The following is a 25,330-nucleotide window of genomic DNA, read 5'->3' as shown; positions in this document are numbered from 1 at the left end:
CACTTGATTGTCTGGTCCAGACTCGTTTATTTACAGACCGCCGCCATATAGCTGGAATATTGCTGAGTGCGGCATAAAACTATACTCAATCACTCACTCACTCATAAGAATGTCATGAATCATTATCAAGAAGTGATTTCCACCTGAGCCGCCGTGTTCACCTAAAGACACACACATTGCTCCCGATAAGAAATTCGTAAAATAGTAAATTTACATTCTGCTACACTCCAGGCTATCATGATATTGTATAATATGTCACTACTTGCTTGGTCCGTCTGGATAGCGATGCAAGTTATATGAGCTGATCACATGACATCCCCCTTGACACAAGGTGTTTGTCAAAATGGTAAACATATCCAGTTCTACCGTCCCCATCTCGCCACCAACAGTTCGAAAATGGATGTCAGTGAACCATCGATCCTAGACAAGGCAATTCCTTCAAGATGTACTACCTTTGTTGAAGATAAGAGCGGTATGTTAATTTTGAATCTTGTCTACTGATGTTATGCGACAGTATGACCACTTGTCTATTTTCTACAAAGCAAGCGTGTTGCAAGGGTATGAACAATGCAATGGGTATCATGTTTCTGATATATGGTCTGTTGCGCTGGCCGAAATATCCGAGTATACACAATGACGAGAGCGTGTCCAAGTTCAGTGCAAGGCGGCCTATAACATGAGTTGATGTGATTGGAGCATGGTTATTGTTATAGACATGCCTTCAGTTCGTGGTTCTATGGGAACAGATGACACGATGCCCTATTACACCAACTCCACACGTCCACACACCCACATAGACATCTGAGCTACTGTTTAAACATCATCACAGTTGAAGGGTATAAGGTTACCTCTCCTGTTACCATCGTACATTGTCACTGCTGTTTCACAGTTTGGTGAGGAATGAATTTAGTCAGGCTTATATTTCTTTGCTTCACAAAGATCGGTAACAGTTGGCCTTGTCAGGCTCGTAAATAACAAAGGTAACATATTGTATGGATTTACATATAGAATTTCTTTCGATGCATTATGTTTTAAAATAAATTGAGTTATTTTCTGAAATGCATTAACAAAGAGTCGTTTCATTGCACACATAACCGTAACAAATATTAGGCGTCTACGTGAATTGATTTAATTGCAAATCATGCAAACTCCTGGTATCCCAATTTGGTAGCGAGTGAAATTTAACGCGTTCATACATAGAGAATACTACACGAGGTCTCATTACATACGAATTATACGAACCGAGTGTCCTTCCTATGGTATCTGACCGAGCGAAAGCGAGGTCAGATACCATAGGAAGGTCACGAGTTTCGTAAAATTCGTATGTAATGAGACCGAGTGTGGTATTATATTTATTACCCACGTCTTACATGCATTAAATTGACAAAATAGCGTATTTTTGTTAATATTTTGGTTTCAAACCGAAACCGGTTTCATAAAGAGGTTGCGGAAGAGTTTTGTACTGTAGTACAATATTTGCATGACGTCACTGCCTTGGTAACCGACGTCACGATGCATGTCAGTTGTCATCGCCTCGTACAGCCTCCTACAGTAAACTACTCCGTAGCACCCCGTTTCTTGGTTTGCAGTTGCTTCATTCGGCTAACATCACTGGTGGAAACATTGCGTTTACGTTTGTCGACAGGTATAATGTCGCAGTTCGACTCACAAGTAAACAGCGACACGGCAACGTTCGCGATGTTTACATTCCCACAATGCATTTAAGTTGTAGAATGAATGGATTCACGTGTTTGTTATGAATGAAAAAATAGTTACGTCAGAATGTGACCTAATTGAGAGGTCATCGGTTATCCAATCAAATTGTTAGAATCTCAGGTCAAGTCGTTACGACACAGGTCAACGCGATACGACCCTCGTGTGACATACGAGATTAGTATGCAACTACCCATACGTTGACCACGTGGGTAATAAAGACAAATCTTACAATGGGCTCGACTGTGAGCAGTGATTATTATGATTGTGAAGATGACATATTTTACATTTCTTATACAAGGGACGTTCCGATGTAGACATAATACATATCGGGTGACAAAAAGAGATTTCTTATGGTAACGGGAATATTTTTCGGGTTCTGGTTGGAGTAAACATGCTTGTGTTACATATGTTTGGGATTACACTTTCTTAGTAAAGTACAAATTCTAGTACTTTTTGAGTTGAGCCCCATCCGGGATTCGAACTCACACCCTCAGAGTCAGGCACCTAATCGCCAGCACACAAAGTTAGCCGCCTAACCCGCTCAGCTACCGCGACTTCCACAAAAATGGAAGTCGGACAACTGGTAGTCTCGACTGCAGACTTTGTGTCCCCTCTGATAAGTGTTAATAGGCACGGCTCCCACGGCCGAAAGCTATGATTACACAGTAATTTGTACTTTACTAAGAAAGTGTAATCCCAAATATAACATATGTTACATTTGACCACTTTCTAAATGGCATTGTGTAATCATGCTTGTGTTAGTTGAGATTTACTTTTGTGGAGATAAACAAACCTTTGGTTCATGAGATACGTACCTAACATGTCATAAAACTCAACAAAAGCGCCATTATCCTCTACCAGCTAAGGACCGTTAAAACTATCTGCGTGACAAGATGGCATACGGAAGGTATCTGAAACGACGACATAATTACCATGTAACACACACATTACCACAGATCAAACGGCCCTAGTAAAGTCTTCCACGAATCTGAGTACCAACACTACAAAAATAAGTTGGTTTCCGGAACACTGAAACTGAGAGGAAACGCCATGGAAACCACCATTTCCAGCTGGTTTCCAGGTAGTTTCCTATAGTTTCAATGTGGTTTCCATGAAAACTGAAACTGAATTTTGCACCATTTCCGGCTGGTTTCCAGTGCGATTCATTACCCACTCCTCCAAGCAGGATCCAGCTGGTTTCCATGTTTTCGTTTATTGTAGGTTTCAACCTGGTTTCCGTGTTTTAGTTTATTGTAGGTTTCAACCTGGTTTCCATGTTTTAGTTTACTGTTGGTTTCAACCTAGTTTCCATGTGTTAGTTTATTGTAGGTTTCAACCTGGTTTCTATGTTTTAGTTTGTTGTAGGTTTCAACCTGGTTTCCATGTTTTAGTTTGTTGTAGGTTTCAACCTAGTTTCCATGTGTTAGTTTATTGTAGGTTTCAACCTGGTTTCTATGTTTTAGTTTGTTGTAGGTTTCAATCTGGTTTCCATGTTTTAGTTTGTTGTAGGTTTCAACCTAGTATCCAAGTTATAACCTAGTTTCCATTAAAACTGAAACTACATTTTACACCAGTATCCGGGTAGTATCCATGTCGGGACTTTACCCACTCGTCCATGAAGGCTCCTGCTGGTGCTTAGTTAATTGTTGTTTCCAACCTAGTTTCCAACTTATAACCTGGTTTCCATGAAATTGAATCTGAATTGTGCCGGCCCCTTACCGTCTCCTCCAGAAAAGAGGACGTGTTTCATGCATCACACATACCAAATCAGGTATTTTATACAACTGCATAATGATAAAACCGTCAGGATGACAAATAACAGAATAGAACACAAATTCATGAAAAGTTTATTTACATTCAACAATTTACTGATAAACAAATAATATTTGGAATGTTCACATTAATAAAATAATGAATTTTCAAAATGCATAAATAATTGAAGGGAATAAACAGCAGCGAGTATGGAATGTTTTCCTAAACTCATCAATGTTGATTAATCTATATTATTTGTTTTTCCAATTTGAGAAATGTTAACTCTTTCCCCAAGAGAGGAAGAACACTCTGCTTCTTCTTCTCCGGCGAGTCATACGTTGTCTGGACCTTCTTCCTGCTTTCCAGCTTCTGAAAGTGAGAAAACAATAAACAATCAGTACAAAGAATCATTCGAGAACAATATCGCTAGCTAGAGAAAGGAAAACTGTCTAATGTTCCTTGAGGAAAAATAGACTAAAACCACTGTCCAATGCATTTTTCCTAGTTTTTCTGAGAAATTCTCATATTCTGATGTGAAAGCCATAACTTATTTTCTGAATGTTACATACATTATGCTTAGATGCTACGTGTATAGAACTACGAATTACCCATTATTTTGAAAATGATGTGAAAAGAAATGCTTGGGTTTTTAAAAAAAAATTAATGTGGGGTCATTCTGGCAGACAAGAAATTGAATGGGGTCATAGGCGGACCTCCATATTTAATATCTCATACTGCTATTGACAGTGTGTTTGCAACATGTGGTGTTGTTAATATTTTATATAATTGATGTGTGCAAGGTGAAATATGTCCAGACCAAAACCAACTGAGTTAGAAAAATAATCTAGACTGGCGCTTTGCTATGTACTATTTAAAAGTCTTTAAGCTGTATATTTCTAATTCTACGTTGCACGTATTAAACAGTGTTCATTTTAAAAGTTCTTTTGAATGTCAGTGTACATTTAAAGAAATTACATTAACTTGATTTTCTTCAAATAAGGTTTTCATTAAAATGTTAACATGTGTAAGATTAGAATTGGGAACGATTAGAATTTATTTACTTACAGATCTGAACCTTTTCTTGTTCTCTGCCGACAGCCTGTGGGCCTCTGCTTTCCGACTTCTTTATCTTCTAAGGTGAACGAACTCTCTTGTTCGTCCAAAGCCGCCAAACTGCTTCTGAAAGGAGATATGTATAAGTGGAAAATATATATTTCTAGCTGAAAGTTACAAAAATAGTTGTTTGTGTAATTCTTATGTATTTTTCTGATTCATAGGATTTACATTATATTGGGATAATTTTATGTACATCATTTACTGAAGGGTTTGGGTTACACACACCTGTTGTAGGTCAAGATCAGTTGGTCATCTTCAGTTTTTCCAACACTGCCCCAATAGAATTCTGGAAATGTAGAAATTAAGGGCAAAAATTAAGAACTGTCTAAGTGATATTGTTCTCTTGATAGCAATAAGGCATGAAAATAGAAGAATAAATATCAATTTGCAAAGTGTAGATGTGCTAATATGAAAGAAACCAGATTAACAAATTCATATAATATTTTAGGTTGACAATGTACATCAATGTATCCCAATAAACCTTTTGCAAACCTTTTTAGTGGATCCAACATAATCCACATCTCTTTATTCAGAGTTAAATATCTTGACATGATAAGTGTAAAATTGTTTGCATCACATGATAAACTTAAATTACCTCATACATCAGTAATCTATCCTATAACAGCTTGAAACTCTTTTTCGAAAACAGTTTCCCAAAATATTGTGTTGACAAGTTATCCACTCAACAGCAATATAGTATCATGATAAACATCGTCTTAAAAGTTGGCTGAAAAATATTGTCGCTTTTTGTGTCAGAGGGTGTCTTGTTACTAGACAAAGGATTTTGAAACTTCACTCTAACCATGCACCAAATCTGGTCAGAGAATTCTTATAAATACAAAATGACTCACTATCCCCCACTGTATTCTTTTCAGTGGTACAAATATCAAAAACAATTTTCAATAACAAACTTTAAAAATGAATTTCTAAGCATTGGATTTTCTTGCAATAATATTCGATGGTGGTAGGACAATAGGCCAACAAGGACATAACACCCTCAGACAAAACACCCCTAGGCTAAATGCCCCCATGACAAAAGCCCTCAATGGGTAGGACAAAAGGTCCTCAATGAAGAGATGTAATAGAATACCAACAAATCTTTTCTTCATTCCCACATGAATACAATGTAATATAACATTAAATAGCATATGTAATAGCACATACTTCACAAATGTAATTCACCAAGCACATAATGCAGTTGTGCAGTTGATACTTGTACTACAGTTCTTACCAGTCTAATATTGTGTCCTATACCAGTCAAAAGTGAATGCTGTGACCACCGTCACCAATAGCCGGCCGCTGGATTCCAAACTTTAAAGAAGGTAGCAGGAAATCAGCAATTTATTTAAATAATAATAGTGCTGAACATCTTTATAGACCATCTTAATAAACACCATGTTCAGTGACATACCACAATGAGTACCTGCCCAACGAAATCAAACATAAGAGGAAGTGACCAATTTAAGCCAGTTCTCTGAAACAACATTTAGCAGACTTCATTCCATTGTTAAATTAACAACATCGTCACTGAGGAGCCTGTAACAACTATCAGCAGTGGGAGGAATTGCTTAGAAAACATCATGTTATCACCTGTCAACCCAAAATATACACCGAGTGTGTTTTATCCTATCGGCTGAAATTTGCAAGGGCTTTTTTGGTTTGGAAGTTATCTTGAGTCGTGACATTGCTGGATATATTTGTGGTTCATATTTTTCTTGCAAAGATAACATTTCATACATTACGATAATGAACCATTTAATCGTATGTGACCTGATCTATATCACAATCGAGTTCTTGAGTTGACTGAGTACTGGTAAACATGGTAAAGGAAGCCATCTCTCCTGATGGAGATGGAGCTTGATGAGCAATTGCGTGTCGAAATTTTGGCAGGAGAGATGGCTTCCTTTACAGGCTCCTCAGTGACGATGTTGTTAATTTAACAATGGAATGAAGTCTGCTAAATGTTGTTTCAGAGAACTGGCTTAAATTGGTGACTTCCTCTTATGTTTGATTTCGTTGGGCAGGTACTCACTGTGGCATGTCAGTGAACATGCTGTTTATTAAGATGGTTTATAAAGATGGTCAGCACTATTATTATTTAAATAAATTCCTGATTTCCTGCTACACGTGTCTGTTTAAGATTAACAGTTTAAGCATAACCATAACAATAAGAGTCCAGTACATCAATTTGCTTTTGTAAACCAATGACAGCGCTAGACAAGAGTATGACATCATGTGCAAATAATAACAAGCAAGGGTGTACTAAATTGGGGTGAAGTCGTATACCAGATGGACAAGGAGATTCTATTTCATACGCTGATTCGTTTATAAACATAGAAAAAAAGGAAGGGACTAAGCCTTGTCTTAAGTGAGTGGGTATGGTTTAACGCCGCTTTTAGCAATATTCCAGCAATGTCGCGACGGGGGACACCAGAAAGAGGCTCACATTGTACCCATATGGGGAATCGAACCCGGGTCTTCGGCGTGACGAGCGAACGCTTTAACCACTAGGCCACCCCCCACCCCCACCCACCAAAGCCAATAGGAGAAGTAAGGTTACCCGGTAAGTCTTTGACTACTATATATTGCCTGTATATAATTGAGCGTCTTTTGGGGTACGAACCAGAGTTTTGATCTGTTAACGAGATCAAAGGCCTTAGAAAAGTCCATAAAAGCGGCATAAAATTTGTCCCTCTTTCTATCACAGACTGGAGGATAAAGATGTTATCGGTGGTACTGTAGCCAACTCTGAATCCAGCTTGGGATTCTATAATTCTATCGTAGGCATCTGCAACACTATCGTAGATTGCAATACTTGTGTTTCGCCATTTTGATGGTTCACTTCCGCCATACCTGTCCAGAGAGCTCTCTACTTACAAGGCTCCACGAACTCTCCGCTCTTCCAGTGAGAAACTGTTAAAAATACCAAAGTGCAACTTAAAGTCAGCAGGACAGCGCTCTTTCAAATACATTGCGCCCTCAGTTTGGAATGCTCTCCCAAATGAACTCCGCAATTCCCCTTCTCTAAGTTCATTCAAGACCGGTCTAAAAACATTCTTATTTAAACAAGCTTTCCTTTAATGTGTCCTTTCCGTTGCCAGAGAGACGCGCAAAGAGTCCTTTCGGAGATTTGCGCTATATAAATGCTATCCATTATTATTATTATTATTATCTGCCCAGATCACTAAGCGTTTGTTGAGTATGGCCGTACATATTACTAATTGTGTTAAGTAGTGTGATACCACGATAATTATCAGGTAGATTAATATCTCCAGCTTTATGGATAGGTATTATCAGCCCAGGACTTCAAGACGCAGGGAAATGTGATTTATCAAATAAAACATAAAATATTAATTCAAGATATGGAAGCAAAATGACCACTTAAGATTTGAAAGTCTCATTTATCAGTCCGTCATTACCAGACGCTTTACCGCATTTCATATTAAATATACAATCAGTCAATCACTACATGCGTAACAGGAAAGTCTAAAATATGAGAAACAGCATGAAATGCGTACTGGTGACGTTCAGTGTCACTGTTCATGGTTGTTGTTTAATGTTTAGCGATTTGTCATCTACAGCTGATTCATGACTTGTGTCTGGACGGTTTGGGGGCTTTGTAGTTTGTTTAGTGATGGAATGGAAGTGTCAGTATGTTAATGCACGCTTGACAGCTTGATACCAACACGGGCCAGATTTAGTGTTACTTTGCTTATAGGCATCCTGTCCAGATGTCGGGATGTTCAACGATTAACTGTCATTGCGTTAGAAGGTATTGGGCTCATGATTTAGCGTTATTGTGTTATGGTCTAGTGAAAGCTGTTTGATGGTCAATGATTCAGTCTATTTGCGTCGACCCGTGAAGATCCGGGGTAGAATAGGTCTTCAGCAACCCATTCTTGTCATAAAAGGCGACTATGCTTGTCGTAAAAGGCCACTAACGGGATCGGGTGGTCAGGCTCGCTGACTTGGTTGACACATGTCATCGGTTCCCAATTGCGCAGAACGATGCTCATGCTGTTGATTACTGGATTGCCTGGTCCAGACTCGATTATTTACAGACCGCCGCCATATAGCTGGAATATTGCTGAGTACGGCGTAAAACTAAACACACTCACTTTCTATTTGCGTCATTTGTTCATTCAGAGTTGTCAAGTGATTTAGAGTAAGACTATACATATATTCATTATCTTTTCTCACAGGTTTACACCCACGAAGGTCCGGGTTACAATATTGATCTTTAGTTTCCCATGGTTGTCGTAAGAGGCGACTAACGGGATCGGGTGGTCAGGCTCGCTGACTTGGTTGACACATGTCATCGGTTTCCAAATTGCGCAGCTCAATGCTCATGCTGTTGATCACTGGATTGTTTGGTCCAGACTCGGTTCCCAGTTGCGCAGATCGATGCTCATGCTGTTGATTACTGGATTGCCTGGTCCAGACTCGATTATTTACAGACCGCCGCCATATAGCTGGAATATTGCTGAGTACGGCGTAAAACTAAACACACTCACTTTCTATTCTGACTTGGTTGACACATGTCATCGGTTTCCAAATTGCGCAGCTCAATGCTCATGCTGTTGATCACTGGATTGTTTGGTCCAGACTCGATTCCTTACAGACCGCCGCTATATAGCTGGAATATTGCTGACTCCAAGGTGTTTACACCCGGGCACAGGTGGGCTCGATCCCGCCACCTCAGGCTCGCTGCATCACTAGCCTGGCGCCTTAGCAAGCTCGCCCACCGCGAGCACGCTATATGAATATAGCTAAAAGGGGCGTAAAACTAACGTTTAAAAAGCTCCATAAACTGAAGCAAGAGAAGCATCACGAGTGATTATTTAAGTTCAAATGATATAAATTAGCACACTTCTTTTGTGATATCACAATGTAGTGATGTGTAATTATTTGGCATACGTCCTGAAACATTGTCATAATATTTGTGGCGAGATGCCACAGCTGTCAAGCTGATTCAAGCTGGTGGTCAGCGGCGTGTCATGTTTGAAGTACAAACACATCTCACTTTTATGCGGGCGCCAACAGTTAACTTACTACCAACAGCAGTAGAACAGCCGCTCCCTGGTTTTCTATAGAGGTGGATTATATGCTGTGGGAACATGGTGATAGCGTCTTGAGGCAGCCTGTAACATCCCATTATATGCTGTGGGAACATGGTGATAGCTTCTTGAGGCACCCTGTAACATCCCATTATATGCTGTGGGAACATGGTGATAGCGTCTTGAGGCAGCCTGTAACATCCCATTATTTGCTGTGGGAACATGGTGATAGCGTCTTGAGGCAGCCTGTAACTTCACATTATATGCTGTGTGAACATGGTGATAGCTTCTTGAGGCAGCCTGTAACATCACATTATATGCTGTGGGAACATGGTGATAGCTTCTTGAGGCAGCCTGTAACATCACATTATATGCTGTGGGAACATGGTGATAGCTTCTTGAGGCAGCCTGTAACATCACATTATATGCTGTGGGAACATGGTGATAGCTTCTTGAGGCAGCCTGTGACATCACATTATATGCTGTGGGAACATGGTGATAGCTTCTTGAGGCAGCCTGTAACTTCACATTATATGCTGTGTGAACATGGTGATAGCTTCTTGAGGCAGCCTGTAACATCACATTATATGCTGTGGGAACATGGTGATAGCTTCTTGAGGCAGCCTGTAACATCACATTATATGCTGTGGGAACATGGTGATAGCTTCTTGAGGCAGCCTGTAACATCCCATTATATGCTGTGGGAACATGGTGATAGCTTCTTGAGGCAGCCTGTAACATCCCATTATATGCTGTGGGAACATGGTGATAGCGCCTTGAGGCAGCCTGTAACATCACATTATATGCTGTGGGAACATGGTTTATAGCGTGTTGAGGCAGCCTGTAACATCACATTATATGCTGTGGGAACATGGTGATAGCTTCTTGAGGCAGCCTGTAACATCACATTATATGCTGTGGGAACATGGTGATAGCTTCTTGAGGCAGCCTGTAACATCACATTATATGCTGTGGGAACATGGTGATAGCGTCTTGAGGCAGCCTGTAACATCACATTATATGCTGTGGGAGACATGGTGATAGCTTCTTGAGGCAGCCTGTAACATCACATTATATGCTGTGGGAACATGGTGATAGCTTCTTGAGGGCAGCCTGTAACATCACATTATATGCTGTGGGAACATGGTGATAGCTTCTTGAGGCAGCCTGTAACATCACATTATATGCTGTGGGAACATGGTGATAGCTTCTTGAGGCAGCCTGTAACATCACATTATATGCTGTGGGAACATGGTGATAGCGTCTTGAGGCAGCCTGTAACATCACATTATATGCTGTGGGAACATGGTGATAGCTTCTTGAGGCAGCCTGTAACATCACATTATATGCTGTGGGAACATTGTGATAGCGTCTTGAGGCAGCCTGTAAAATCACATTTATTCTTCGTTCTGTTCGCAAATGTTTTGACTTGGTTCCCTTTTAAACTGGACATGATATTCCTCAAACTAGACGGATTAGAAGAACACCTGGTATCATCACTATTTGATAGAGATTCATAACTCATGCTCATGATATAGTCGCTATTGTACAATCGACTCTGCCTTTACCAGAGCTTTGTAATGGACATGGAAAGGATTTTGTAGCTTTCATTTCCGAAACACATGGTTGCTAGCTTACAGTTAACTGGTCGTCCCTACGAACTTGCATGTCGTATTTTAGGCGTTTTTGAGTTTTCGATGAATTGTCTCAGAGTAATGTCTCCAATATCTACCAAACTTCACGGGACGAAGTAATCAGTGTCATTAATACCTTGAAATGTGGTAAATCAACAAGCAATCATTTGGTTGTGGCTAAATTTAAAAAACAATATATATATACTTGTGATATTCTTGTCCCTTAACTTCCAATGATGTTTAACGTATTGTTTTGGAAAACGAATCTTGGTCAATTGAAATAATTGTTCCATTGGAAGAGCATGAAAAGTACTATAGAGTTTGATTTATGTCAATTTCAAGTGTAGAAAGTAAACTGTACGTGTTTATCCTTGACATGATAGTGTGATGGTAACATTGTAGAATTGCAAAATGGCTTCCGAAATAATTTTTCGACGGTTGAAAATCTTAGCAACTCTAGCATTGAAAGACATCGAAGACATTCGGGTAAACCTCAGTGACAGCATTACAATTGGTCATATCACAATTGATTATATCACTGCCTAATGAAAGCCTCAATGTAAGTGTTCACTTTCACATGCTATGAAATTCGTAGATTCTCAAAACTGTTTCCCACATTTTATTGACGTACACACGTGAGTGTTTCGTCTGGTCATCATGGCAACTTGAGCACTTATTTCTAGACACAGATACACGAATTTCACAATTTCGAAACACGAATTTCGATAAATCCGAATTCAGCTAGAGTAGAGTTGGAGAAACACATTTCAAAACCCAACATTGTAGGGCCATCTATTGTCACGCATCCAAGTGTTTAACATTGTTTCTGTTATTGTTTAGGGGGCAGTCTTGAGCTTTGTTTTTAAATGTGTGCTATATTTAGACAGAACTCTGGAAGGTACTACAGGGTACCACCACCACATGGGTCTTTGCACTATATTTTGACCCAGGCAGTTGAAAAAATCTTCTGGAGTGTTTTCCTAGGTGTATAAAGGGGAGTTAATTCTTGCCTCTGATCTAATATTACATCACAAGGAGACCTATAATAGTGTGGAGATCATTCTTATAGTGGATCCACAGCCTGGGTCTATTTTGGGAAAATCACCGTTGATATATTCTTATAAATAGGTCAATACAGTGTACAAGGAAAGTTACCTATGCTGCGTTTTGTCATTACCGTCTCAGCATGAGACGTCGGGTTGCAACAGTTGAAGTGTGTGCTACAGGGTGCAGTTGTCCATGCACCGCTGTTGGAGATCACAGTAGTAGAAGAACACATAATTATTATATTTTTTATTATGATTTTTTGTGTTTGTTATGTTATTATGAATAAAATAAAATAAAGAATAAGAAAATAACAGCCTTGAAAATTTACGCTTCCAAGATTGTTGCCATTATCAACATTGTTCGTTTACAAAGATTTAAATTATATATTAATATTACTGACTTAAAGTGTCATGTTATGATTCCACGCCAGTGGTTCGCGTTATACCGACATTGTCTCACTCAATATGGACGAGTTTATCACAAGATAAAGACGCAACAGTCATGCTTAGTGGGCAGTCGCTTCCCGTGCATCAGACTACATGTCAAAACTGATGATTGCGGGAGGGTAGCCTACTGGTTAAAGCGTTCGCTCGTGACGCCGAAGAACCGGGTTCAATTACCCACATAGGTACAATGTGAGAAGCCCATTTCTGGTGTGCCCCGCCGTGATGTTCCTGGAATACTGCGGCGTAAAACTGAACTCACTCTATCAAAACTGATGATTTTACTTAAGGAACCTTTGGAAGACTGGATAAGGCTGGAATATTGCAAAATGTAGAATGAACAAATAGGCTGATAAAGACTGATGGTGCCAGTTGGGTGTTACGCAGCTGAGACAATATCCTCCTTGCCTGTGAGGTTAATACGACGAATGGGATGCGCGCATATCTTCATCTCCCACACAGGGCACCTTGTCCTGACTTGATACAGAAACACAAACACATTGGTTGTTGAACGATACCCTTTACTTCAATGGAACAACCGACAGATGTCAGTAACTCGACACGTCATCGGGGTACAGAACAACTTTTCTCATTGGTTACAGACATTGGCCATGTTTAATTATTCTCCGAGAAACACACAATCATGATCCAGTTTTCCCAAAACAATTTGTCAAATGGTTGCCTATGACTGGTTACAAGAAACATGTAGGTGGCATATGGCTTCAAGTCGTGTCAACTAGCTGCTAGCATCCCCTTAACGGGATATTAGATCACACTTTGCGATAGTATGCAGATATAAGCATTTGTAACAGAACCACACAATTATTACACCTAAAGTAAGTACACCAAGTTATAATATTTACTTATAAAAAACGGTCTAACGAAGTAGTGTCTTCTCAAGTTGATATTGGTATCACATGTGCAATATATATGGTGTCCCTGTGGATGAGAAGAACACCGGCTAGATAGCAACTCAACAGTTACAAAAACAGAACACTTCCAAGCAGGCAGAGGACTATGGACGCCAGGAAGTAGGTCACGTGATGACCTGAGTTGAAGAGAGCTGAAAAAAACCCGAAACAATTTCATCAGGTATTAAATTCAGGCTCAGAGTGCAAAAACTTCGTTTATCCCCAAGTACGTCTTGTCCATATCAGTTTCAGGATATTGCTACAAATGGTATTTCAATCTTTCTCCTCATTCGCCTTGGTGTCTTTCCCTTGAGACCAACGATACATGCTATATCAACACCGGAGCTAGCAATCACGTAATGACGTAGGGATCAGCTGTGAAGCTACCTTACAGATGGTATGGCAGTTGCGATATTTTCATAAACATTAGGAGAGACATTTTACGATTTAAGGCCAAAGGACAAGAATCCATATAGATAGGAAACTTTCCACATTGGGTATCACAGTTTAATGGAGTATAAGGTTCAACGACCTTGACCTTCGCCTCGACCTCTAACGGTGCTTCCGGTGTCATGTTTACAGTGATGTAGTGTTAGTCTCGATTACTGTTTCAATCAGTGTTTAAATCTAATATATTTGGTGCAAGATATAGGAAATATGGACCATAGACACCGTGGTGTACTTACCACAGGTGTTGCCAGAGTAGGGGTCTGGGCAGCTGCACACGTAGGGAGAGGCAGTGGTGTTGCAGGTACCTTGGTTCAAACATTCATTCCCAGTATGAGTGCAGGAGGGGGCTGAAAGTTAGAACAAACATCGTTTTAACAAATCACTTTTGTCAAAATAGTTTAAGCTAGCATATACACACTTACAATACTCGCGATGATGACAACGTCCCCAAAGTACTCCATCCAGCAAATACGTTTCACGCCCTACGTGAGCTGCATCACCAACTGCTCTACAAGGTGATCTTAGAACCACGACTGTCGTAACTCAACGATAAAGAAAGGGCGACCGTCTTAACACTCAGGAATCACCCATCCTGGAATGGGAATTTACTTCCTGTAGATGGGGTCCGCATTAGTGTCAGATATGGTTTGCATCCAGCCACTGATTGTGTCCTATTTGGACAGCCCTTGTACATCAACACTTTCTGGTGTTTGCTGAACCCTTCACAGGAATATGATCCTGATATTATCTGTGAAGCATTTATGAATTAGTATTTCAAATGTGATTATAAATTCCATACCCAAACAGGTGCTCTCTCTATGACATACAGAGCTAAGTCTAGGAATCGTGACCATGATATTTTTGTGTGAGGTTTGCATTACCCGTGGAGCAGGTACTGTCGCCGTATCCGCCGTTGCACTGACAGAAGTAGTTGGTGCCGCAGGTGTTACAGCCGCCATTGCTGCCACACTGAGTTCCTGCAGCGGTGCAGATGGGTGCTGGAATGAAAAAATAACATACTATCAACATATTATTAAACAGAAAACACCTGTTTCTCCTGGTGATCTTGCCATTTATCAGTTACAGTTCATATGGTTTTATTGTTCAGTTCATATGGTTTTATTGTTCAGTTCATATGGTTTTATTGTTCAATCTCCAAGGTGTTATGAATTCACATACCGCGTCAAAAACATGGAAATACATAATAATGTTCTTGCTTAATTTTGCTGTTTGCTGAGGCTCATGTGAACATAACATGCACGCCCTCTTGCAGTTGTTCATTCATAACACGATATTAACACACGGATGAGCACCGATTTTGGAAGTGAATTTGTAAATTTGAAGAAACATAAAATATAACTAACGGGTGGTGCAAATTGTTCCAGAGTATCCGTTCTTGCAGGTGCAGACGTATCTGTCGTTCTTTGCAGGTGCAGACTGGGGCTACAATAACATAGGGGTGATTTCTACGCGTTGTTCCACTCTCCGATTTAAACATGTTCAGTATAATTCATGATGAAACTGATGCAGACTATGGACGGATACGCGTATGGAGCTTACAGACAGAGAATCCTATTACCCACTATGTCTTCACAACGATAAAACATCCAGCACGTCTAATCAAGTCGTTTAAGAAACACCAATGTAACCCTGCTATAGAGTGTTAGTAATAAATATCAAGTATGTCCTCAAGCGATTGAACGTATCACTGGATCCACTGGATTGATTCACTCTATATGTAAGTACAAGATACGTGTTTGGAGAGATGGGAAATCTTCCTTGTGATCCTACTCACCTACGGTACACAAATTGCCAGTGTATCCGTTCTTGCAGGTGCAGACGTATGGGGAAGCTGCCGTCGTGCAGTCGCCGTTGGCGCCGCACTCATTTCCTGTAGCCGTGCAGACTGGGGCTGCAATGAATAAAAAATATTAATAATATTAAAGCTTGGTTTAAGCGATGGTGAAGGAACGACACGACAACATGAGGGATGTTTCGGTAGCCGTGAAGATCGGCTCTGTGTTTGGCAGAATGTGTGGAAAGCATGAGGGAAGGAAACAAAACGGCTAAACATGTACATAGCTTAATTAATAGCCATTTTGATTTAACGGCGTGATTTAATTTACATCAAAGTGACAACATGAAGCGACGCCGTTATCAGATATTAACATTTTGTATCATACCTGAATCCTTCCAGGACTCGTTTTGCCCCAGAAGTCAGTTTTTATTAAAATATCTCTGTTTCCTGAGCAAATGTAATTCAAACAATGTCGTTAAAATGTTCATTCATGACACGGATGAGTACTGATCATGAAACTGAAACTTTAGACTAACTATAGAAGCACAAAATATAACTAACCAGTGGTGCACAGTGGCCCAGAGTATCCGTTCTTGCAGGTGCAGACGTAGGGCGAGGTTGCCGTTATGCAGTCGCCGTTGGTGCCGCACTGATTTCCTGCAGCCGTGCAGATGGGGGCTGCAATGGTATTAGTATAATGGTTAACACTTTTGAATGAGTGAGCTGCTTATAGCATAGCTTTTAGTATTGTAACTTTAAGTAAGCATATACACACTTGAAATACTCGCGATCTTGACAACGTCCCCAAAGTACTCCACTTATCCAGCAAATAGTTTTTACGCCCAACGTGTGCTGCATCACCAACTGCTCTATTCTACGAAGCGATCTTAGAGCCACTAACCGACGGTGCACAGTGGCCCAGAGTATCCGTTCTTGCAGGTGCAGACGTAGGGCGAGGTTGCCGTTATGCAGTCGCCGTTGGTGCCGCACTGATTTCCTGCAGCCGTGCAGATGGGGGCTGCAATGGTATTAGTATAATGGTTAACACTTTTGAATGAGTGAGCTGCTTATAGCATAGCTTTTAGTATTGTAACTTTAAGTAAGCATATACACACTTGAAATACTCGCGATCTTGACAACGTCCCCAAAGTACTCCACTTATCCAGCAAATAGTTTTTACGCCCAACGTGTGCTGCATCACCAACTGCTCTATTCTACGAAGCGATCTTAGAGCCACTAACCGACGGTGCACAGTGGCCCAGAGTATCCGTTCTTGCAGGTGCAGACGAAGGGAAAAGCTGTCGTTGTGCAGTCGCCGTTGGTGCCGCACTGAGTTCCGGTAGCAGTGCAGATGGGGGCTGCAATGGAAAATTGGTACTAGTGAAACTTGGTTTTAGCGATGCTGAAGTAACAACACGTGAGGGATGGACGTAGGTTTGGGATAGGGTTGTGCGGTTCGACTACAGCGCTGATTGGAATGAATATGCGAAAAGGACACGAAAGGAGAAAAGTGAAATAACTCATTATTTCAAGTTGGGTGAGTGGACATCATTAAACAGATGTCGGTGAAATAACCACACACATGTCAGCTCAATTTGGTATACATGTCCGGGATCGTGTGTTAGATGGCTGTTTGTCAGTCTGTATCCACGTATGGTCACTCTGTCTATGGTCACACTTACTAGCAATATATTCATCTTGTACATACGATTTCAGTGTGGCAAATACAGTTGTTTCTTTCAATTTTACTGCGATAGCAACAGTCATAACAATGTGACAGATCTGAGAAGTGGCTCCAGAAGTATAAAACGGAACTAACCGGTGGTGCAAAGTGTTCCAGAGTATCCGTTCTTGCAGGTGCAGAAATAGGGGGGAGGCGGTCGTTGTGCAGTCGCCGTTGGTGCCGCACTGATTTCCTGTAGCCGTGCAGACTGGGGCTGTAATGAAATTTCATTTCCGTTATTGGTAATTTTGGCTTGTAACTATGAGAGATGAGTTATTGTAAATGCCACTTTCTCAGTTTAATGTAATATGTGAAGGTTTGGGCTACAATAGTTGTAAGATGAGGCTAACGATATTGGCTGGTTGTGTTCGTTAAAGCCTTTGAAAGTCACTGTATGCCATTTGCTTAGAGTAATGCTCGTGTTGTCACCCAGTGGATTGTATGATCCTAACTCGATTGATTACAGGCTCTCGTTATGTATCAGATTCTTGAGTATTGCCTAGTTCAGCTTTAAACAAACACAAAATAGCTTGAAAATCAAGTTAATGCATCCATATTTTGAGTTTCTTTACAGTGATATTTTGTCCAGACTTAATATAGATAACTCGGAGACAAATCTTTACATGCTGAATATATAATAGACATCAATCACTTAATCTTCTTAACTCATAATTTAAGAATCAAGACCAAATGGGATAGATGTATTCATGATGAAATATTAAAAGCACACCGAAGAAAAGCAAATAGTATGGATTGCTGCATATTTGAGTAAGCACTTCTCATTTCCATATTTTGCCTCGTACCCAATGTGCGCGTTGTGTCGAGGTGAACAAGTGACTTGCAATGAACAACCTTTGGCTGATGCCACCAGTGGCGTACAGCTTGTATCATAACAGGTAAAGCCTTATGATAGTCTGGAGTAGTGATTTCTTCTGATTGTGGAGAGGATTTCGTGGCATTTATTTACAATTATTTACACTGATTGACATTTCAATGTAGACACAAAGCTGGCACCATTACTATACATACGCGATGGCAGAAAGAAATTATTTCACATTAATGTCTGAGGCTCTTTTAATAATCATCGCTGAGACGGCTACTGTACGTCTATGTTGAGGAATGATAGTAACGTTCCTCTTAGCGTTAGAGGTAGAACAGTGTTCAATCTTTTTGCAGTTATCCAATTTATAGTGTGAGCTGCAACAATATCTTGATGAAAGAAATCGAACAGTAAAGTCAGATGAGCGCTGTACTCACCTACTGTACACAAGGTCCCTCCGTAGCCTTCCGTACAGGAACAGAAGTAGGGGGAACTGGAAGTGGTGCAGGTGCCCTTACCGCCGCACTCGCTGCCGCCGGCCGTGCACACCGGGGCTGGGGAAAGTGGGGGTAGGGTGAGTGAGTGTTGTTTGACTTTTTACAATAGGATTAGCTAAAGTTTTCCCGCAAGGACAAAAATCGGCATAACTGAGTTGGCCGCTAATGCACAGAACGCGTTGTTTATAATTACAGAAGAGGTTTCATGGGGTAAATAACACTGTGGTGTCTCTGTTATTACTACAATGACACTGAAACTTAACAACTAAGGGGAAAATAAAATGATGTATAATTACCGAAATCAGTTTAAGCCATGGTAACTCTCTTACAATTATGAGCAATTTTGTTGATGACAACAAATCTAAGTATGTTTATGTACTGTTGTCTTACACCCTTACATAATATTCTTGTTAGAATTGTTCTCGTATGTTAGATACAATTGTGTGAGAAGATAGATATATATATATATATATGTGTGTGTGTCTGTATATATATATATATATATGTGTGTATATATATATATATATATATATATATTAGGGAAGCATTCTATATTTGCTTAAATACCTGGATATAGTATATATATATATATATATATATATATATATATATATATATATATATATATATATATATATATATATATATATATATATATATATATATATATATATATATATATATATATATATATCTTAGGGAAGCATTCTATATTTGCTTAAATACCTGGATCTAGTTTATCGTGAAATGAAACCTTTGAATTTTCATTAACAATAAGTATGAAGACCAGCTTACGAACAGAGCAGTCGTCAGCGCCATAGCCGCCAGTGCAGGTGCAGACAGTTGTGCAGGCCGTGGGGCAGGTGCCATGCCCGTTACAGCTGGCGTCGTTGATGCAGTTTGCTGCCCACGTCCCGGTGATGACGACGCAAAGCAGCGTTACTGTTGATGACAAAATACCATGTCACAGTTTATTCACTTGAATGTACTTGTTGTAATCTATTAATCTTCTCTTGTCAGTTGGCGTATATATACTCTCCTAAAAAAGAAACGCATCATGAAAATAGCAATTTCATGTAGCAATGAATTAAAACGTGATTCATTTCACAAAAGGTTTTGCTCTGTTTATGAGTCTTATGGTGTTTATGTTTTGAAACATCACAACAAAACGCACCATCCGTAAAATACCCGTATTTAACAGCATGATTTTCAATTTCGGCGTGTAGTGTCACAGAATACACAATTCACATGCAATGCACGTGAAAGTTTGGGATCAGATTGTCTCAATGATGGGTATAAAAGGTTGATTGCTGTCCGTCGATTATTCACTGTATTTGGAATATTGTTGACGAACGCAAAATGCCATGTCTAAGTGAAGCCAACCGTCATATCGCCATTGGTTTGCTTGAAGCTGGCCAGTCTCAACGTGCAGTTGCCCGACGCATGCATGTTCACCAGAGCACCATTTCACGGCTCTGGGAGAGATGTCGCCGGTAGAATGCGGTAGCAGATGCCCCTCGTAGTGGGCGACCTCGAGCGACCACGAGCGACCACTGCGGCGCAGGATCGCTACATCCGGGTACATCACCTGCGTCATCGAACAGCTACGGCGACCAGTACCTCTCGACAAATACCCGGATTGAGGAGGCTTTCTGCACAGACCGTCAGGGACAGGTTGAGAGAGGCTGGTTTACGTGCCAGAAGACCTTATTTTGGCCCTGTGCTTCGACAACAACATCGTCGACATCGAGTTCAATGGTGCACCAACGTTCAGGCCTGGAACCTACCGAATTGGCGTAGAATCTGGTTCAGTGATGAATCACGATTTCTATTGGAACGACGCGATGGAAGAATGCGGGTGTACAGACGTCGACGTGAACGTTTCACCGACGCTTGCGTTCCCCAGGTGGACAGATTCGGCCGGGACAGTGTTATGATGTGGGGAGCGATCACCTGCCGTAGGAGAAGTGATTGGTGATGATCCAGGGCAACCCGACAGTTCAACGGTACTGTGACGAAATCCTACGCCCACACCTCCTTCCAATCATTTCATTGATCGCCAGAGGGAGTTGTTTCAACAGGACAATGCCAGGCCCCACACAGCACGTCACACTAGAGACTTCCTCCAGAACCACAACATCAATGTGCTCCCCTGGCCCTCAAGATCACCGGACCCGATCGAACATCTGTGGGATGGCCTGGACAGACGGGTGCGACGCCGTAACCCTCAGCCCCAGACACTTCAGCAACTCGCACAGGCACTACAGGCAGAGTGGGCTGCGATTGGGCAACACGAGATTCTGAGACTTATTCGTTCGATGCCGAGGCGATGCCGTGCAGTTCTGGATGCCCACGGTGGTCACACGAGGTATTGACTTCAGCGCCACCACACGTCTCCATGTGACACTGAAACTGACTTTCCTCGAGTTGGTGCCAAAGACGGATAAGTCTGCATTCCCAGTGTGCAATTTCGCTATATTTCATTGACTCATAAAGCCTACAAGATGTTTCAAAATAAACATAAAAATACAGTTGAAATTCCTATATGCGTTTCGTTTTGGGGAGAGTATATATATATATATATATTATTTACTTGATTGTTTGTCTCCCAAAACCAACAGCAAGTATACATCTAGTACACCGGAAATGGGTCATTCACCGTCTCTGATGTCTGATGTACAGGGACTGGAAGTGTGAAATACTTTTCAACGTTTACCAGATTTAAAATGCTTATAAAAAGGAATGAGATAAACTGTTGCTACAACGACAGCGTGGGTATTAAAGGTTGGTAAGTGATGTATTTACATGTGTATTACCATGTGATAACTGCCCCGCCCCCTTAACAACCCGCAGCCCAACAAGGAAATGTCAATACAATGTACATACAATGCGAATCAACACAGGTTATGGCCCTGTGCCTACATGCAGTGTGGTGGTACCGTCTGGTTAATACGCAGACCACGTCAGCTTGTTATAGGTTTCATTTGTGTCATACAAAACTTGACTTAATGCTCACTCATGTTTAAATATTACAAGTAACGTACCTCAACACAATCAGCCTTTTGACGCGTTGAATCTTTAGCTATGCATGCAATAATTGTTTCAATTAAAAAGTATAATTTTCATTCATATAAACATATCCGAAAACCTTTTTCTAACAGCTTGCCTCAATTCATAAATTATGAGTGAGTGAGTATGGCTTTACGCCGCTTTTAGTATTATTCCAGCAATATCACGGCGGGGGATACCAGAAATGGGCTTCACATATTGTACCCATATGGGGAATCGAACCCGGGTCTTCGGCGTGACGAGCGAACGCTTTAACCACTACGCTACCCCACCGCCTAAATTATGAAGATCTTGACCTATTCATGCACAGTTTGACATACTCTTAGGGACCGTTCATAATTTATGGCTTGGGTGTTGGATGTGTGGGATGTGATGATGATTTTAAGGGGTTGCGGTGGGGGATCACCCATTTTGTTCTCGGGAGGTAGGGGGGTCAGCAATTTTGTACATATAAATAATTAAAAAGTATGCTTAAATTTTATTGGAAGGGGCGATTCACTGATTTTGTATATGACATGCAGGGGAGTCACTTACTTTGTGCATAACCTTTCGGGGAGAGGGGCCATTCACATTGTACATGCTTCTCCATAAAAATCTTCACCCCTCCTAGCCATAAATAATGAACGGTCTCTTATCTTGTCTTGTTTCAGCAAACTTTGAGCTATTCCTTTCTGAGGTAGTCCCAGATAACGTTACGGAAATAGAAAACATCGATTTGTATTGACTTATGTAACAAATATATTCCTGCTGAACGTAATGTCCGCTTCTCATTATTGTAATACTTACTGAACGCTCACATACGAAATATAACAACACAAGATTTCTGAATAATATATATTGTATATATATATATATAGTCAAAATAAGAAACACATTTTGTAAAATGGATTGTTTTTAAATCGGCGTTATTAAATGATACGACATTAAGGATGTAAGGACATTTCACTGTAACAGGCCTGGGTCCCGTTTCACCAAGCTATCGTAGCGCTAGGACTCTCGTAACTCCTGTACTGAAACATAGACTTACGACAGTCCTAGCGATACGATAGCTTTGTGAAACTGGGCCCTGAACACGTTCACAATATTCCTTTCCACGCTAAAAACATGGCAATCGAGGTGGTATGTGGTTTGTGGTATAGCCGCATGTTCTTTTTTATCATTTGATTGTCTTCACATAATATACCATAGTATCGAAGTGTCTGCGTGGGGCAAACATGAACCACTTGTGTCACACAGGCAATCGCGCTGATAACCGTCAAAACGGGATTAAGATTAAACCTGGTCATTGATAAGCAGTTTTGGTTGTACTGATATGACCGAGCTATGAACTTAATATGATAACTGCCATCCTTATAGGGCATATGTCCTATTACAAAGAATCTATTTCTTATAAAATTCAAGATAAACGTATCACATATTACAAAGTTAAAAGGTACAAAATACTCAGTAAATGAGTACATACAAATCATGAAGAGTAATCGGTCTCGAATATTCGTTGTGCGTGAAAGGGAAATAGCTTAAAATATAACACCTGACCGGATAAACTAAAATCAGTGAAGTTATATGGGCATACGTCTACAACCTTTCTGAAGAGAACTCAATCATGGGATACGATCAATATAATGTCCCTGAAGTTCTTTCTTACATTTTAGTAAGAAGGCGCGAAGCAAAGATAAATATACTTCTTACCTGAGATATGAAGAAAGTGAACCATGGTGCTTGCTGTTCTGAACTGGTCTTCTCCTGGTCAAGTTGAAGCTGTATGGAACCTACCTACACTCCGCTCTTTTAATATCACCTGTTACCACAACAGGCAGAGGGAGATGTTGTGGCAACATACTTGACTCCCGAACCTGTGTCCGGTCTATATATTGTGTATCCCGGGAGACACAAACTCATCCTAGAAACGACCATTACGAGTACACATTTCAAGTTGTGTCTCTTCGCACCTGACCAATCAGAGAGGGACTCTTGTTGCTTATCAGCCAATGATATGACAACTACTGTGGAGGTGTGTGTTTGCTCAGGTGTCCCCAGGAAGTATTATCGAGGTTGACGGATATCGTGCATATCTAACCATGTTTCATGAAAACCACTGAAGAACAACAGAACATTAAAATTCTGTATTTTTTTACCATAGAGACACATAGACAGTTCCCCATATCCAGACATTACCATTTTATGTTGGCTTCAGTAACTTCCAAGTAAGTAATATACTACTTAGACTGATAAAAGTATACATTTGATGGATTGTGAGAGTTTATCAATTAATAACAACATAACGACGAACATAAATTAACAGACATTTTGTTTAATACACCTCTAAAGACTGATGTGGAAATATGTACCCATAAAACAAAGGAATGAGCAAGGGTGAAAGGATTGCTCCTTGTCTCACACCTTTGTCGCTGGTGAAATGCATTCATGTACTGTTTAGATATCACTCATTAACAGAGACACAAGCCTAAAGTAAGGATACAATTTCAGTTTCTGTTAAAAGTCTGATGATTCTTACTAAAAAAATAATACTGAAATGTACGTGTTATTTGGATTTGATATTGTAATAAGGTGTCCCTTGGCAAGCTTGTTCCAATTATGTGAACTGGATAATATATTCTGATATATGACCATGAACAACCCTGTGACAAAACCTTTTCGATCGACGACGGGTTGCGTTGGCCAAGACACCGGAGTAAACAGAAAACAAAAGCCAAGGCTAAAGGTATACTAACAGTCAAGACCGCAAGCTGAGTCGCTAAGTGGCTAAGACGAGAATACGGAAAATGGCTGTTGTTATGGAAATTCCTGATCATCCTGGTTCAGTGGGGTAAGATGACCCTCCGCTCAATCGCCCTTTCTTCAGCCGCTGTTTAAACATCTACCAGGGAAAGGGATGGGGTTACAGCTTCCATTATCGACGTCCGTTAACGCTTAACCGAAAATGATTTGGTGACATGATCTGAATTCTAAATGATTTTCGAGATATTACTTTAAAAAGACACTTGTTTTGTAATATACAGAGGAGCTGTTTGATCATTGTACACACCGTCATCACTTAATAACATTCTGTTATCCCTCATGATGGCCTACTCAGGTAACTTCCCATCAGTTATAGCCATCTGTCTCCGGGTCGTAAATAAAAGCGACAAACCTTGTCCACATCCATAGGAAATCTCTGCTAAAAGCAGAGTCCATTAACGATTCCGACCATATCATGAGCATGCGTTTGGTTGTTTCTTTAAATGTTCAACGCGACATTCAGTGGCGGTTTGTAAATAGTCGAGTCTGGCTATGGTG

The 25,330-nt window shown here is 40.4% G+C and overlaps 1 protein-coding gene across 1 annotated transcript; it reads right to left on the bottom strand.

Moving 5' to 3' along the window:
• Positions 1 to 13,269: 13,269 nt before the first annotated feature.
• LOC124280277 (fibropellin-1-like) lies at positions 13,270 to 23,747 on the bottom strand. Its single transcript, XM_046716173.1, has 11 exons — positions 23,723 to 23,747; positions 19,760 to 19,906; positions 18,909 to 19,021; positions 17,744 to 17,861; positions 17,166 to 17,282; positions 16,826 to 16,942; positions 16,486 to 16,602; positions 15,922 to 16,038; positions 15,008 to 15,124; positions 14,363 to 14,473; positions 13,270 to 13,828 (listed from the first exon to the last, which is right to left on the bottom strand). Exons 1-11 carry the CDS (start codon positions 23,745 to 23,747, stop codon positions 13,746 to 13,748), a joined length of 1,182 nt encoding a protein of 393 aa, XP_046572129.1. The 3' UTR covers positions 13,270 to 13,745.
• Positions 23,748 to 25,330: the final 1,583 nt, after the last annotated feature.

Source organism: Haliotis rubra, unplaced genomic scaffold (assembly GCF_003918875.1).
Source record: "Haliotis rubra isolate DU_JTF1 unplaced genomic scaffold, ASM391887v1 Scf264, whole genome shotgun sequence".
In the NCBI taxonomy this organism is placed as follows: Eukaryota; Metazoa; Mollusca; class Gastropoda; order Lepetellida; family Haliotidae; genus Haliotis; species Haliotis rubra.
Note: the sequence above shows the minus strand (reverse complement) of the source record. Positions and strands in the feature narration are given on the sequence as shown.

Bases quoted from the DNA above. Each gene is read 5' to 3' on its own strand.
- LOC124280277 (XM_046716173.1), bottom strand. From the start codon at position 23,747: ATGGTTCACTTTCTTCATATCTCAG. The intron at 16,943-17,165 runs GTTAGTGGCTCT...ATACCATTGCAG, and splicing joins TGGGCCACTGTGCACCGTCG to CCCCCATCTGCACGGCTGCA. The intron at 16,603-16,825 runs GTTAGTGGCTCT...ATACCATTGCAG, and splicing joins TGGGCCACTGTGCACCGTCG to CCCCCATCTGCACGGCTGCA.